General features: G+C 39.8%; 2 protein-coding genes across 2 annotated transcripts in view; one reads left to right on the top strand and one right to left on the bottom strand.

Annotated features, from left to right (window-relative positions):
* mta3 (metastasis associated 1 family, member 3) overlaps nucleotides 1-10,158 on the bottom strand; it is an 85,540-nt gene extending 75,382 nt beyond the window's left edge. Inside the window, exons 1-2 of the mRNA XM_061931778.2 lie at nucleotides 9,916-10,158; nucleotides 2,815-2,882 (exon numbers count right to left, since the gene is read on the bottom strand). Of these exons, the coding sequence (XP_061787762.1) occupies nucleotides 2,815-2,882; nucleotides 9,916-9,943 (96 nt within the window). The 5' untranslated portion in view covers nucleotides 9,944-10,158. The remainder of the gene's footprint in view (nucleotides 1-2,814; nucleotides 2,883-9,915) is intronic.
* A 1,158-nt stretch (nucleotides 10,159-11,316) lies between these two features.
* On the top strand, nucleotides 11,317-13,892 carry LOC133577772 (voltage-gated delayed rectifier potassium channel KCNH4-like). The gene is made up of 2 exons (XM_061931780.2): nucleotides 11,317-11,416; nucleotides 13,556-13,892. The coding sequence occupies exons 1-2, from the start codon at nucleotides 11,368-11,370 to the stop codon at nucleotides 13,780-13,782; spliced, it is 276 nt and encodes a 91-aa protein (XP_061787764.1). The 5' UTR covers nucleotides 11,317-11,367; the 3' UTR covers nucleotides 13,783-13,892.
* Nucleotides 13,893-16,978: the final 3,086 nt, after the last annotated feature.

The following is a 16,978-nucleotide window of genomic DNA, read 5'->3' as shown; positions in this document are numbered from 1 at the left end:
TGCGTACATTTTGGGAGTGAACAGAGTTGTTAGAACGCTGGTTTTTAATATATTATTAAAGTTTGACTGACCTATCTGACTGTTTTTTTGACATTCCTTTAGCGCAGTTAGATGCGGCTTACAACACGGGGCGGCTTATTGGTGGACAAAGTTTTGAAATATGCCGTTCATTGAAGGCGCGGCTTTTAACCCAGGGCGCCTTATGATGCGGAAAATACGGTAATAATAATAACATAAATGCATCTGTAAAATCACCCAGCTTTTGTGGTGCATTCTTAGCAACAGAGTAACAGGGGGTGCTGTCTCTAACTGGGCTTTTGTGTTGTTCAGAGCAGGAACTACCGTACCCTGAAAGAATCTTGTAACGGGTCTCAAGTGTCCGCAGCAAACCCGACATTTTCCACAACAGAATCAGAATCAGAAGAGTTTTTATTGCCATTGTTTGAGAACCGGTTCACAAACTCAGAATTTTACTTGGCGCAATCGTGCAACATAAAACACATATAACACAGAATAGAATAACATGAGCTGTAACTGAGCTATCAGATCTTGTTATTGTTCATGTGCCATCATAAAAGGGTTGCATGTCGAAAGCAATAAAAATAGCAATAGCCCGATCGATTTATTTTGCCCTCTTTGAATGTACAAATTACTCTCTAAATGCTATTGGTAAATTTTGTAGCCTATGTCTTGTCGCTCCTTGTTTTTTTTTTGGTTCCACCTATTTTTCGCATCAGGGTGATGTCGGCGTAAAAGTGTTGTAATGTTTGTTGTATTTCCATTGTTCTGACACTTGCAACATACCATTGTGTTTTTGTCCACAACACGCTTGCCATCTAACCTGACTCTCGCCAGATCCTGTCACACCGCGGTGAGGGATGTCTTGTCTTGGTTTCTTCTGTCTCGTGAATTGCATGTTTTAGTTTGAAAAGTAACTCCTCTCGTTTCAGGTCACTTGCCTTCCTTTTGTGTCATCAGTCTGACGTCATCCCTGACCCCTGATTGTTTCCACATGTTCCCCATTACCCTCATGTGTCTTATAAGCCCACGCCTCTTTTTGTTCTGTGCCAGATTGTCTCGTTTATTTGTGCCTCTCTAGCCTCCTGTCCATGCCTTGCCTTGTCTTGTGTTTGAATACCTTGATCCTGAATTCCTTCGTTGATATTTTGAGTTTTCTTTTTCTCCTCCTCAGCAGAGTGATTTTGTGTGATTTAGTTTTGCAGCCGAAGTGGTGAGTTTTCAGTTTTTCTTACAGTTCTTCCTTTTCCTCAATTTTTTGAGTGACATTTTTTGTTAACCTTTATTAGATTAGAGACCATGTAGAAGTTTCATAGCCATTGTTTCTTCCTCCGGTTGGAATGTTTTTTGTTTATAATAAATTTCATAGAATATACGGCGCTAAGTATAGTTTGTAATTGTATCGTTTTCCTCCTTTCGGAGTGATTTTCGGTTGTTCCTTTTTTTTGGAAGCTTTTTCACCGACTAGTTTAGCTATATTGAATTGCCCTGACTCTGGAGGTGAAAGGAATATTTCAAAATAAAAGCCTGCCGAATTAATCCCTACTCTGCATCTGAGTCCTATCGTTTGACCAAGCTTGACAGATCCTTGTAGTTCGCTGATCTCCACACAAGTATCTGGGACTTCTCAATAGGAGATGTAAATCAGAGGGCTGGGCCTTGTAAAAATAAAGATTTTATGTGATTGGATAAACCACTTGTCCGTTATCTTGAATGACGTGCTACTTCAACCACTCACATTGAAATCAACCCGTGACGCTGATGAGAGCGACGCTGGGAAATCCAAAACAGAACAGCCGACATATTGGATAACGACAGAGCGAAAAGTTAATAAACGCCTTCAAAACCATTCTGTGTTCATCTTTTAAAGAATTAATATTCGATAAGATTCGACAACACAGTTGCAATAGCAGAATCAATGTCAGCACACGACTCCTCGCTCCGTGTCGCCATTGACAAACAGTCGCTTCGGCGCTACGTCACTTCTATGAAATCCCGCCCGGCGATCCTGATTGGTTCATTATTTTTTGCTATCTTGAAGGAGTTTGCATTGCCTTCGAGCCCAGATCCTTGTGTGGAGCTCAGTGAACTACAAGGATCTGGCGAGTATCAGGTTACTTGCCATCAGGGTGTTAGCCATTGGCAGACCCGTCAGCGATCCTGTTGTGTCTCCCTGTAATGTTTGTCTGATCTTGAATGGGATTGTGCTGAAAATCTTAATTTCCCCTCGGGGATTATTAAAGTATTTCTGATTCTGATTCTGATTGAGTTGAAGACTTGGGCTTGTAGCTCAATATTTAGCGCTCTCACGCGCTCATTTGGAGGACTCAGGTCAGAGCCCCGGGCGGAACGGAAGCAGCATCTTCAGGCGTGTGTTGACGAATTTTTCTAAAAACTCAACTGCAGTAACAGACAATTTACTCGCTGTGTACACACATGCACTACTACAGCTACACTTTATGTAGCACAGACTAACATATGGTAGGAAAGAAACAAGTTAACCATAGTGTCATCACTCCTTGTAACGTCCATTAGGGCCAATAAATGTCAATATAACAAACACGATCATACAGGGTGTACGTCTGAGCACGGCATTGCTCCACCATTACATCATCAGCAGCAGAGGTTCCTGTCGGCTCTCATAAAGTTTATGTTACATTCCCAACAATTTAGGTCACAAAATGTCATAAAAGCAGGGTGTCGGTGGGGTTGAAAGAAGGAGAGCGAGAGCGGAATCCTAAAAGTATTCCCCCGGCGCCGACACACACAAAACGGGCAAGAGAAACGGTTAATTACCTTGTTGAGCTCTTCTATTCGCCGGATCAGGTAAGGGTTACTGGAGGAGTTCTCGAAAAATACGTAATCTGCAAGTAGGGGGAAAACACAGTTTTTATTATTTTGCAACTAAATACACACGTTACTCACAAAAAGTTAGTGTTAAGAGGGAAATTTCACAATGAATGCAACAGTGACGTGCAGTCACTAGAGGCAGGTGAGGCAGGGCCTCACCTGCCATCATGGAAAGAAAAATAATGTAAAAAGAAAAAAAAATAATTAAAATGTTATATGTATCCAGTTATTATACTATAAAGTTATTTTCCATTTAACTTCACCAGTTTTAAATTATTTTTATTCAAAATCGCTGAATTTTCACATTTGCCGTTCAAATACTGAGAAGAGACGGTGCGGTGATCAGCAGCCAGTTGAGGCACGTCACTCAGTGCCTCAACATGGATTCCGGACTCAGCTAACTGCTGGCCTGCTGCGCAGTGAGACTGTATTGCTATATGAATTTTATTATAAATTTCCATAGTTTAGTTAGCTGAGGTATATAATGTACAGTGTATTTTGTCAACAACTGTATGTGTGTAACGTATTTCTTGTGCTGAGCGATCATAAATCGGCTGCAAAAGACGCACTGGCTGAGGCTCCAGTAACCCTGCCTCCTGCACGCCCGCCGTAGAATTGTTATATCAACTAAAGCCCACACTTAAACTTTCCACGTGCAAGATTAAATCTATTTAAAAAAGTTATTTCATGAGAAGCCAAAAAGTGCAAAAACAATAATGTTCGTGTTGGAGGAGTTGTGAATGACTGAAGGGCCACAACATTAGGTACACCTGCAGACTGCAGGTGTATCTAATTCACAACTCCTCCAACACGAACATTATTGTTTTTGCACTTTTTGGCTTCTCATGAAATAACTTTTTTAAATAGATTTAATCTTGCACGTGGAAAGTTTAAGTGTGGGCTTTAGTTGATATAACAATTCTACGGCGGGCGTGCAGGAGGCAGGGTTACTGGAGCCTCAGCCAGTGCGTCTTTTGCAGCCGATTTATGATCGCTGATAACTTTTGTAACCTATTTTCATGGGCTTTTCTCTTTGTGATATTAATTTACTGTTATGCGCTGTTATACAGTATATGCCTTGAGCTCTTATTTTGAAGGCGCTAAGAGCGAAAGTCATGACATGTTGTAGTGGAGCGGAGGTTTTTGAAAGAAGGTAAATAAAGTGGTCCTCGTGTAAACTGGAGCCTCCGTGTTTGTTATTTTGTAGTTTCATACAGTATAGGCGACATTTATAAACCCTCGGTTACACTTTTTTAAATAGATTCAATCTTGCACGTGGAAAGTTTAAGTGAGGGCTTTAGTTGTGGACTTCATTTATAAGTAAAGGTAAGACCATAACAACGTTTTTTTTTTATTAAATGTACTTTTTTGTGTGCTACAGTTTGTATGTGTAAAGTTAAAGTTAAGTTAAAGTACCAATGATTGTCACACACACACAAGGTGTGGTGAAATTTGTCGTCTGCATTTGACCCATCCCCTTGTTCACCCCCTGGGAGGTGAGGGGAGCAGTGGGCAGCAGCGGCGCCGCGCCCGGGAATCATTTTTGGTGATTTAACCCCCAATGCCAACCCTTGACGCTGAGTGCCAAGCAGGGAAGAATGCTGGTATGAGCTTTTAAACATAACCCGTTAACTGCTGCCAATCAAATGGTGAATAAGATACTCTTTAGGGTTCATATGTTTGTAAATCTGACTGTGATGAAGTCAGTGCCTCACCAGCCACAAACCTCACCGCACGTCACTGGAATGCAAGAAGCGTGAGGATGTGACAAGAACCAGGAAGTGTTATAGAGGCAAGAACGTCCCAACCAGAGGACTCTCCAAAGGATCCAGCCTCTCGTCAACTGCATAAGGCTGGGCGCCTCTGAGGATGCGGATACTGAAATACCAGATCTTTATTCTCTAATATCGATTCTAAAAACCAAACTATTATTTTTTTAAATGTGGATTTAAACACCTTTCTTTGTAGATGACTTTGGCGGCTTCTTAGCAGCTGGCCTTTTTCAAAAACTATTTCAAAACATCGTCGGCATGATGTTGCTCTTTAAATTGGTTGATAAGGTTTGATGTGTTGACGCGAGAGAATTTTTCTTTCCTTGCGTAATTGTTTGGCGAAATATGACAACAAACGTCTTCCCTTGAAACAGCGAAGAAGTCCCAAATGATCAACGCTATGTTTGTTTGCAATGAGCTCAGAGGAAGTTGCCAACATGACAGGCCTGGGCAATTATTTTGACTCTAACATAAAACCTCACAACAATGTCTGATTGAATGCTAAAAACATTATGACAGACCGCATTAAAAAAACGGAATGGAATTTAATTTTTTTACTGAATGAGACACCCAGAATGTACACGAAAATAAAGAATGTGGGATCTACAATATTAACTATGAACGATAAAACACTGAATATTGACAACATATGAACATCACACCCCTTCTTGATCGACATATATTACAATCAAGCCAAACATAACAAAAATGCAGCGAAATATGAACGCGATGGTTAAAAAACAACAACACTACAATCTGATATATCTGATATATCACTAAGCTTTAGAACTTTGTTGTAAAAATCTCCTTCCGCGTCTGTCCCTGACACCTGCATTTCAGACTGGCAGCTCTATCAACTGATTGCAATAATGTAAATTTGTTTTAACTATTAAATGAACCAAAAATATGACTTATTTTATCTTTGTGAAAATATTGGACACAGTGTGTTGTCAAGCTTATGAGATGCAATGCATTTTTTTATAATTGTCTAATGATAATGTCAATGAGGGATTTTTAATCACTGCTATGTTGAAATTGTAACTAACATTGATACTGTTGTTGATAATATTCATTTTTGTTTCACTACTTTTGGATTGTTCTGTGTCTCCTCTCAATTGCTCTGTTTATTGCAGCTCTAAGTGTTGCTGGGTCGGTTTGGTTTTGGAATTGGATTGCATTGTTATGGTATTGCTGTGTATTGTTTTGTTGGATTGATTAATTAAAATAAATAAATAAAAAATGGGATTTTTTTTTTTGATTTTTTAAAAATGAGAATCGATTCTGAATCGCACAACGTGAGAATCGCGATTCGAATTCGAATCGATTTTTTCCCACACCCCTATTGTTTACTGTTTTTAATGTAACCTTGCTGCTGCCCTCTTGGCCAGGTCTCCCTTGGAAAAGAGATATTTGATCTCAATGGGATTTTACCTGGTTAAATAAAGACTAAATTAAAAAAAAAATTAAAAACTGAATGCACCAGGAGAAGCTTGTGTGCGCAAAGTGGACACTTGAACGCTAACTTTAGCATTAATGCACATGCTCAGTATCGATGGGTAGCTCTTAATGACAAAAGCCGCTCACTTCGACAGATCACCGGGAATGTTGTAGTTTACGTAGAACCACGTCAAACCCAGATTCCAATCTAACAGGGGGGTGTATATTGTAGAGTCCCGGAAGAGTTAGTGCTGCAAGGAGTTCTGGGTATTTGTTCTGTTGTGTTTATGTTGTGTTACGGTGCGGATGTTCTCCCGAAATGTGTTTGTCATTCTTGTTTGGTGTGTGTTCACAGTGTGGCGCATATTTGTAACAGTGTTAAAGTTGTTTATACGGCCACCCTCAGTGTGACCTGTATGGCTGTTGACCAAGTATATTTGCATTCACTTGTGTGTGTGAAAAGCCGTAGGTATTGTGTGATTGGGCCGGCACGCAAAGGCAGTGCCTTTAAGGTTTATCGGTGCTCTGTACTTCTCCCTACGTCTGTGTACCACTCCGTACAGCGGCGTTTTAAAAAGTCATACATTTTACTTTTTGAAACCGATACAGATAATTTCCGATATTAGTGAGTGAAGTGAAGCGAATTATATTTATATAGCGCTTTTCTCTAGTCACTCAAAGCGCTTTTACATAGTGAAACCCAATATCTAAGTTACATTTAAACCAGTGTGGGTGGCACTGGGAGCAGGTGGGTAAAGTGTCTTGCCCAAGGACACAACGGCAGTGACTAGGATGGCGGAAGCGGGGATCGAACCTGGAACCCTCAAGTTGCTGGCACGGCCACTCTACCAACCGAGCTATACCGCCCCAATTATTACATTTTAAAGCATTTATCGGCCGATAATATCGGCAGTGCGATATTATCAGACATCTCTATAAATAATGTAAATAATTAAATGTATATACTCTGATGATTAACTTGTGTGATGACTGTATTACGCTGATAGTATATATTTGTACCATGAATTGATTAACGTGGACCCCGACTTAAACAAGTTGAAAAAACGTATTCGGGTGTTACCATGTAGTGGTCAATTGTACGGAATATGTACTGTACTGTGCAATCTACTAATAAAAGTTTCAATCTATCAATCAAAAAATACTGAATGCACCAGGAGAAGCTTGTGTGGGCAAAGTGGACACTTGAACGCAAACTTTCGCATTAATGCGCATGCTCAGTAGTCTTAATGACAAAAGCCGCTCACTTCGACAGATCACCGGGAATGTTGTAGTTTACGTAGAACCTGAATGCACCAGGAGAATCTTGTGTGGGCAAAGTGGACACTTGAATGCAACAGTGACAAAAAGTGGTTGAATTAAAAAAGTGTCCGGGATTGAGATGCCTTACGTGCCACTATGAAGCATAAACTCGCTGCTTTAGTGGCGTCTGCCACACGGAGCATACATAGGCGTGTGTGAGCTTCATCAAGGCCGACGCCATGAAGCGAGACAATCATTTTTTTGATGATGAATTCCGGTGGGCTGCTAACGAGCTAGCTCACCAGCTAAGCCAATTTGCGAATTAATTGCACTTTCGGAGAGGGTGGTTGGACTGTGAGGAGATAGCCGGCATTATGGCGGGTCCGTGTTGCCATCTTAAACGCTGTTAGTGAGTGTATATTGTAGTGTCCCGCAAGAGTTAGTGCTGCAAGGGGTTCTGGGTATTTGTTCTGTTGTGTTTATGTTGTGTTACGGTGCGGATGTTCTCCCGAAATGTGTTTGTGTCATACATTTTACTTTTTGAAACCGATACCGATAATTTCCGATATTACATTTTAAAGCGTTTATCGGCCGATAATATCGGGCTGCCGATATTATCGAACATCTCTAATGCTGATAGTATATACCGTATTTTTCGGACTATAAGTCGCAGTTTTTTTCATAGTTTGGCCGTGGGTGCGACTTACTCAGGAGCGACTTATGTGTGAAATTATTAACACATTACCGTAAAATATCAAATAATATTATTTAGCTCATTCACGTAAGAGACTAGACGTATAAGATTTCATGGGGTTTAGCGATTAGGAGTGACAGATTGTTTGGTAAACGTATAGCATGTTCTATATGTTATAGTTATTTGAATGACTCTTACCATATGTTACGTTAACATACCAGTTGGTTATTTATGCCTCATATAACGTACACTTATTCAGCCTGTTGTTCACTATTCTTTATTTATTTTAAATTGCCTTTCAAATGTCTTTTCTTGGTGTTGGCTTTTATCATCTGGTCAGGATGCCACCTGAACGCCCCCTATGGAGGTGTTTAGGGCACGTCTGACCGGTAGGAGGCCGCGGGGAAGACCCAGGACACGTTGGGAAGACTATGTCTCCCGGCTGGCCTGGGAACGCCTCGGGGTCCCACAGGAAGAGCTGGACGAAGTGGCTGGGTAGAGGGAAGTCTGGGCTTCCCTGCTTAGGCTGCTGCTCCCGCGACCCGACCTCGGATAAGCGGAAGAAGATGGATGGATGGATGGATGGGCTTTTATCAAATAAATTACCCCAAAAAATGCGACTTATACTCCAGTGCGACTTATATGTTTTTTTTCCTTCTTTATTATGCATTTTCGGCCGGTGCGACTTATACTCCGGAGCGACTTATACTCCGAAAAATACGGTATTTTTACCATGAATTGATTAACGTGGACCCCAACTTAAACAAGTTGACAAACTTATTCGGGTGTTACCATTTAGTGGTCAATTGTACGGAATATGTGCAATCTACTAATAAAAGTTTCAATCAATCAATCAAAAACAACTGAATGCACCAGGAGAAGCTTGTGTGGGCAAAGTGGACACTTGAACGCAAACGTTCGCATTAATGCGCATGCTCAGTAGTCTTAATGACAAAAGCCGTTCACTTCGACAGATCACCGGGAATGTTGTAGTTTACGTAGAACCTGAATGCACCAGGAGACGCTTGTGTGGGCAAAGTGGACACTTGAACGCAACAGTGACAAAAAGTGGTTGAATTAAAAAAGTGACCGGGATTGAGATGCCTTACGTGCCACTATGAAGCATAAACTCGCTGCTGCTTTAGTGGCGTCTGCCACACATAGGTGTGTGTGAGCTTCATCAAGGCCGACGCCATGAAGCGAGACAATCATTTTTTTGATGATGAATTCCGGTGGGCTGCTAACGAGCTAGCTCACCAGCTAAGCCAATTTGCGAATTAATTACACTTTCGGAGAGGGTGGTTGGACTGTGAGGAGATAGCCGGCATTATGGCGGGTCCGTGTTGCCATCTTAAACGCTGTTAGTGAGTGTTTCTGTTGAGATATGTGCGGCCACGTACATTCACGTTAGCTAAATAAGGACTCGCACTAATGGCTGCGTGCCAATGGAGGCAAATACAAAGACTCTGACACTCACACACGGTGGCCGTGATAACGTTGACTTTTAATATGAATACACTATCAATGCCCCGGGGAGTATTCGTAACTTTTGTGCGGGCGTACAGCAAGAAGGTGACGACGTCCCTTGTATTAAAAAAAAATGTTTACATTGTAAAGCTAAGCTAGTTGTAGCATGCTAGCGGCTAGCATGCTAGCGGCTAGCCAGGCCTGACCCATTTTGGATCCCAAATATTTTGAATTTTTTTCCCCCCTCCACCTTTTGCTCAATTATCGCGTCGGCTTAGCAAGGGGGGTGTACGGGCCGCCTGGGTTCGCCGTTAAAAGTCGCCGCATAACGGCACAGTTATAACCACCCCCCTCAGCCCCGTGTGCCCCAACCGGACGAGTTTAATAAGAGAAAAAGATCCACATTGACATACATACCTCCGACCCGGTACATGTTGGCCGCCATTTCTGCCCTCCCGGAGTGTTAACGTGAAACATCAACTAAAGGGGGGAAAAACGGCATAAATAAATAAAAAGTATATTAAAAAGGGGAGGGGGTTTAGAAATAAGAGCGTTGATATATGCTCGGTGCGATTCCGGATGTGTGCACCCGATCGCCAGTTTTTTTTTTTTTTTTTTTTTTTTTTTTTTTTTTTTGAGTCAATTCAACCCCCCTCTCCTGGTGTTCACGACAGTAGCCCAAAGAAGTCCGATCAACCCGAAAAACCACTGATGACGTGGGAAGCCGCCGCGCATGCGCAAAGACGAGTAAGCCTAACACACACGCACACACACACCTTGAAAAAAAACAATGCAGTCAGCAAAGTGCGCCCATTTGCATCTTTTGTAATAAAGAAGACGACATGCACCTGGTGGCCACTTCATTAGGTACCCCTGCTCTAGAAGACCTTGGGCGGCCAGATGTTATGGACAGAGGTGGGTAGAGTAGCCAGAAATTGTACTCAAGTAAGAGTACTGTTACTTTAGAGATGTATTACTCAAGTAAAAGTAAGGAGTAGTCACCCAAATATTTACTTGAGTAAAAGTAAAAAGTATGTTGTGAAAAAACTACTCAAGTACTGAGTAACTGATGAGTAACATATACACACACACACACACACACATATATATATATATATATATATATATATATATATATATATATATATATATATATACAGGTAAAAGCCAGTAAATTAGAATATTTTGAAAAACTTGATTTATTTCAGTAATTGCATTCAAAAGGTGTAACTTGTACATTATATTTATTCATTGCACACAGACTGATGCATTCAAATGTTTATTTCATTTAATTTTGATGATTTGAAGTGGCAACAAATGAAAATCCAAAATTCCGTGTGTCACAAAATTAGAATATTACTTAAGGCTAATACAAAAATAGGATTTTTAGAAATGTTGGCCAACTGAAAAGTATGAAAATGAAAAATATGAGCATGTACAATACTCAATACTTGGTTGGAGCTCCTTTTGCCTCAATTACTGCGTTAATGCGGCGTGGCATGGAGTCGATGAGTTTCTGGCACTGCTCAGGTGTTATGAGAGCCCAGGTTGCTCTGATAGTGGCCTTCAACTCTTCTGCGTTTTTGGGTCTGGCATTCTGCATCTTCCTTTTCACAATACCCCACAGATTTTCTATGGGGCTAAGGTCAGGGGAGTTGGCGGGCCAATTTAGAACAGAAATACCATGGTCCGTAAACCAGGCACGGGTAGATTTTGCGCTGTGTGCAGGCGCCAAGTCCTGTTGGAACTTGAAATCTCCATCTCCATAGAGCAGGTCAGCAGCAGGAAGCATGAAGTGCTCTAAAACTTGCTGGTAGACGGCTGCGTTGACCCTGGATCTCAGGAAACAGAGTGGACCGACACCAGCAGATGACATGGCACCCCAAACCATCGCCGCGGCCGGCGTCACGCGCAGCAGGTAAGCAGCTTACCTGCCCGCCACCCTCGTGACCGGGGGCTCGTAACAGGGGTCACTCCGCGCGCTCCGCCCGCGCAGCTTACCTGCCCGCCACCCCTGTTGCCGGGGGCGCGTAACAGGGGTCACTCCGCGCGCAGTGCGCTCACGAAAGGGGTGGGGCTCACCCTGGTTGATATAGACAGCAGGACGGTGGCCATGGAAGTCGGAACCCGCTAAGGAGTGTGTAACAACCCACCTGCCGAATCAACTAGCCCTGAAAATGGATGGCGCTGGAGCGTCGGGCACATACCTGGCCGTCGCCGGCAGCGAGACGCGCTTGGAGGTGCGCTCAGCGCGGCTCCCATATGATTGCGCACTGGTGTGCGTCTGGGTCGTGACAGCGTGGCACGCGAATGTCTGTGCTGCATTGGATCAGTCTCCTTTCTTTAACAGGCAAAAGCTTTATAACCTCACTGATGCCTTGCATCGTCTATATTAGATATATAACAACGGGCGGGTGCGGTTCTGATCAAATGTTACATCGGGTGGATGGCGGATGGTTGACGACTTTCTGATGCGGTTGCGGATGAAATAATTGCCTATCCGCGCATCTCTAATATGCGTCAATAAAGTACTTCATATTTTCTCACTAAATGTAATGGATTTTTTTTACAGTTTGACAGAAAATATATATGTACTGCTTGAAATTGCATACCTTTTGAACTTTAATAGTATCCAATATTGCAACAAATATTACAGTATATTATCATACTTTCCAAGTCTTTTTTGTCTAAATCAAAAAAAATACTAAAATATCTGGTTGACTTATGATTTTACAGCAAACTACCCATCAAATTAATAAAAATGTCAGTAAACGTTACGGTGCTCTTTACAGCATATTACTCTAAATTGAAAAAAACTACCATTTTATTTTGCGTTAAAATTCTGTTGACTGATCTGCCATATTTTTACTGTAATAACTACGGTTGTGGTTTTTAACATGATATTGTTAATGGAAAGACAGTACAAGTTATTTTTTTATTCTGGCAACTTAGCTGCCAGTTTTTCTACCCTAATAACAAATGTACCGTTTTTTCTATTTACAGTAATACCATACTTGCCAACCTTGAGACCTTCGATTTCGGGAGGTGGGGTGGGGGCGCAGTTAAGAGGGGAGGAGTATATTTACAGATAGAATTCACCAAGTCAAGTATTTCATATATATATATACAGTATATATATATATATATATATATATATATATATATATATATATATATATATATATATATATATGTATATATATATATGTACATATATATATATATGTATATATATATGTACATATATATATGTTTATATATATGTATATATATGTACATACATGTATGTTTATATATGTATATATATATGTACATATATATATATATGTTTATATATATATATATATATATATATATATATATATATATATATATATATATATATATATATATATATATATATATATATATATATATATATATATGTCTTAATAAGGTTATCCAAAAAATAGTGCTCGATACCGTAGTAGAGCGCAATATATGTCTGATGATCTCCTGATGATTGAGGGAACCCCCCCTCATGAAACAGGCCTGTAGAGATGAAATAGTCTTGTGATTTTTTTCCCCCACACATACATATATATATATATATATATCTACATCCTGAAAATATGCAAACAAAACTGTGTTTAGATAATTGATACTTCAAACTTGCATAAATAAATCTTAAGGATATAACATAACTTGGCTTCTGAGAGCTTCAAAATGTAATGAATAAAATGCTAAAGTTGTTGATAAACAAGCAATTATTTTAATAATTAAATATGGTCATTTTAAATGAATTATTATGATAATTTAAAATCAATTATTTCAAATATGTTTATTTTAATGTATAATTCTATGGCTGGATGTAATAAGGATTCAGAAAAAATACAAATAAAAATACAATTAATTTTGATGTTTTTAGCAAAATATATTAAAAATGTATTTAGTTGTTTTTTTGAAAAATTAATAAATATATTTATTTTTAGGTAAGATAAACATAATAATACAATTTATCTCTAGTCTGGATGATTTAGTTCTTGTCACCCTGTTGTCCTCCCGTCTCTTCCCCAAGGATGGCTCCATGAGCTGGGCAAACGCCTGGAGATGCCCTACGTCAACAACACGGTCGGCGGCCCGTCGGTGCGCAGCTCGTACATCGCCGCCCTCTACTTCACCCTCAGCAGCCTGACCAGCGTCGGCTTTGGCAACGTGTGCGCCAACACGGACGCCGAGAAGATCTTCTCCATCTGCACCATGCTCATCGGCGGTATCCCAGACGCCTCATATGGAATAACGTGATTGGGCAGGCACGCTGTTTATATCGTGGGAAAGCGGACGTGAAAAAAGGCTGTCCTCACTCAGGTCCGCATGGAGCTGGAGGGGGCGTGGCCTCCAGCTCCAGCTGAAAATCGGGAGATTTTCGGGAGAATATTTGTCCCGGGAGGTTTTCAGGAGAGGCGCTGAATTTCGGGAGTCTCCCGGAAATTTCGGGAGTCCTCCGGAAAATTCGGGAGGGTTGGCAAGTATGGTTAAAGTCATTTTGATAATAGGCTAATATAGCTAATATAGACACTTACATCATGTGTTGACATCATTATAACACTTATATAAGACTGTTAAAGTCATTTTGATAGTAGGCTAATATAGACACTTACGTCATGTGTTGCCATCATTATAACACTTATATAAGACTTTTAAAGTCATTTTGATAGTAGGCTAATATAGACACTCACATCATGTGTTGCCATCATTATAACACTTATATAAGACTTTTAAAGTCATTTTGATAGTAGGCTAATATAGACACTCACATCATGTGTTGCCTTCATTATAACACTTATATAAGACTTTTAAAGTCATTTTCATAGTAGGCTAATATAGACACTCACATCATGTGTTGCCATCATTATAACACTTATATAAGACTTTTAAAGTCATTTTGATAGTAGGCTAATATAGACACTTACATCATGTGTTGCCATCATTATAACACTTATATAAGACTTTTAAAGTCATTTTGATAGTAGGCTAATATAGACACTTACATCATGTGTTGCCATCATTATAACACTTATATAAGACTTTTAAAGTCATTTTGATAGTAGGCTAATATGGCTAATATTGACACTTACATCACGTGTTGCCATCATTATTATAACACTTATATAAGACTTTTAAAGTAATTTTGATAGTAGGCTAATATAGACACTTACGTCATGTGTTGCCATCATTATAACACTTATATAAGACTTTTAAAGTAATTTTGATAGTAGGCTAATATAGCTAATATAGACACTTACATCATGTGTTTCCATCATTATTATAACACTTATATAAGACTTTTAAAGTCATTTTGATAGTAGGCTAATATAGCTAATATAGACACTCACGTCATGTGTTGCCTTCATTATAACACTTATATAAGGCTTTTAAAGTCATTTTGATAGTAGGCTAATATAGCTAATATAGACACTTACATCATGTGTTTCCATCATTATTATAACACTTATATAAGACTTTTAAAGTCATTTTGATAGTAGGCTAATATAGCTAATATAGACACTCACATCATGTGTTGCCTTCATTATAACAAAATACTTTTAAAGTCATTTTGATAGTAGGCTAATATAGCTAATATAAACACTCACATCATGTGTTGCCTTCATTGTAACACTTATATAAGACTTTTAAAGTAATTTTGATAGTAGGCTAATATAGCTAATATAGACACTCACGTCATGTGTTGCCTTCATTATAACACTTACAAAATACTTTTAAAAGTCATTTTGATAGTAGGCTAATATAGCTAATATAGAGACTCTCATCATGTGTTGCCTTCATTATAACGCTTATGTAAGACTTTTCTTTTTTTGAGGCTCCAGACAGATTCGTTTTTTGTATTTTTGGTCCAATATGGCTCTTTTAACATTTTGGGTTGCCCAAAATGTTGATGTACACTATATTGCCAAAACTATTTGGCCACCTGCCTTGACTCACAAATGCACTTGAAGTGCCATCCCATTCCTAACCCATAGGGTTCAATATGACGTCGGTCCACCTTTTGCAGCTATTACAGCTTCAACTTTTCTCGGAAGGCTGTCCACAAGGTTGCGTAGTGTGTTTATAGGAATTTTCCACCATTCTTCCAAAAGCGCATTGGTGAGGTCACACACTGATGTTGGTGGCTCTCAGTCTCTGCTCTAAGTCATCCCAAAGGTGTTCTATCGGATTCAGGTCAGGACTCTGCGCAGGCCAGTCAAGTTCATCCACACCGGACTCTGTCATCCATGTCTTTATGGACCTTGCTTTGTGCACCGGTGCACAGTCATGTTGGAAGTGGAAGGGGCCTGCTCCAAACTGTTCCCACAAGGTTGGGAGTATGTAATTGTCCAAAATGTTTTGGTATCCTGGAGCATTAAAAGTTAATTTCACTGGATCTAAGGGGCCAAGCCCAACTCCTGAAAAACAACCCACACCGTAATTACTCCTCCATCAAATTTCACACTCGGCACAATGCAGTCCGAAGTGTACCGTTCTCCTGGCAACCTCCAAATCCAGCCGACAGTTGATTATTTAGGAGCGAGGAAATTGCACGACTGGATTTATTGCACAGGTGGCATCCTATTACAGTTCCACGCTGGAAATATCTCAGCTCCTGAGAGCGGCCCATTCTTTCACATATGTTTGTATAAACAGTCTCCACGCTTAAGTGCTTGATTTTATACGCCAAGTGATTAGGACACCTGGTTCTCATCATTTGGATGGGTGGCCAAATACCTTTGGCAATATAATGTATGTTATAAGAATATAGAATAGAATAGAATGGACTTTATTGTCATTATATTTGCATATAACGAGATTAAGGACTCCAACTTAAGGTGCGGTAGTGGAAACAAATATGGGATATAAAAATTAATTACACAAGAAGTAATAAAGATAAAAAATAAGAATTGAAATAAACAGACTACTATCCAATGCAAATAATAAGCAATCCTGTACAATATACAAAATACTGTACAATATACGGAACAAGACAAGAGTACCAGACAATATGCTTATTATTCGGTGATATTAGTGTGGCCATTATATCATTTGAAGTGAATGATATTTATATAGCGCTTTTCTCTAGTGACTCAAAGCGCTTTTACATAGTGAAACCCAATATCTCAGTTTTAAACCAGTGTGGGTGGCACTGGGGAGCAGGTGGGTAAAGTGTCTTGTCCAAGGACACAACTAGAGATGTCCGATAATGGCTTTTTTGCCGATATCCGATATTCCGATATTGTCCAACTCTTAATTACCGATTCCGATATCAACCGATAACGATATATACAGTCGTGGAATTAACACATTATTATGCCTAATTTTGTTGTGATGCCCCGCTGGATGCATTAAACAATGTAACATGGTTTTCCAAAATAAATCAACTCAAGTTATGAAATAAAATGCCAACATGGCACAGCCATATTTATTATTGAAGTCACAAAGTGCATTA

Source organism: Nerophis lumbriciformis, linkage group LG39, assembly GCF_033978685.3.
Source record: "Nerophis lumbriciformis linkage group LG39, RoL_Nlum_v2.1, whole genome shotgun sequence".
NCBI lineage: Eukaryota > Metazoa > Chordata > Actinopteri > Syngnathiformes > Syngnathidae > Nerophis > Nerophis lumbriciformis.
Note: the sequence above shows the minus strand (reverse complement) of the source record. Positions and strands in the feature narration are given on the sequence as shown.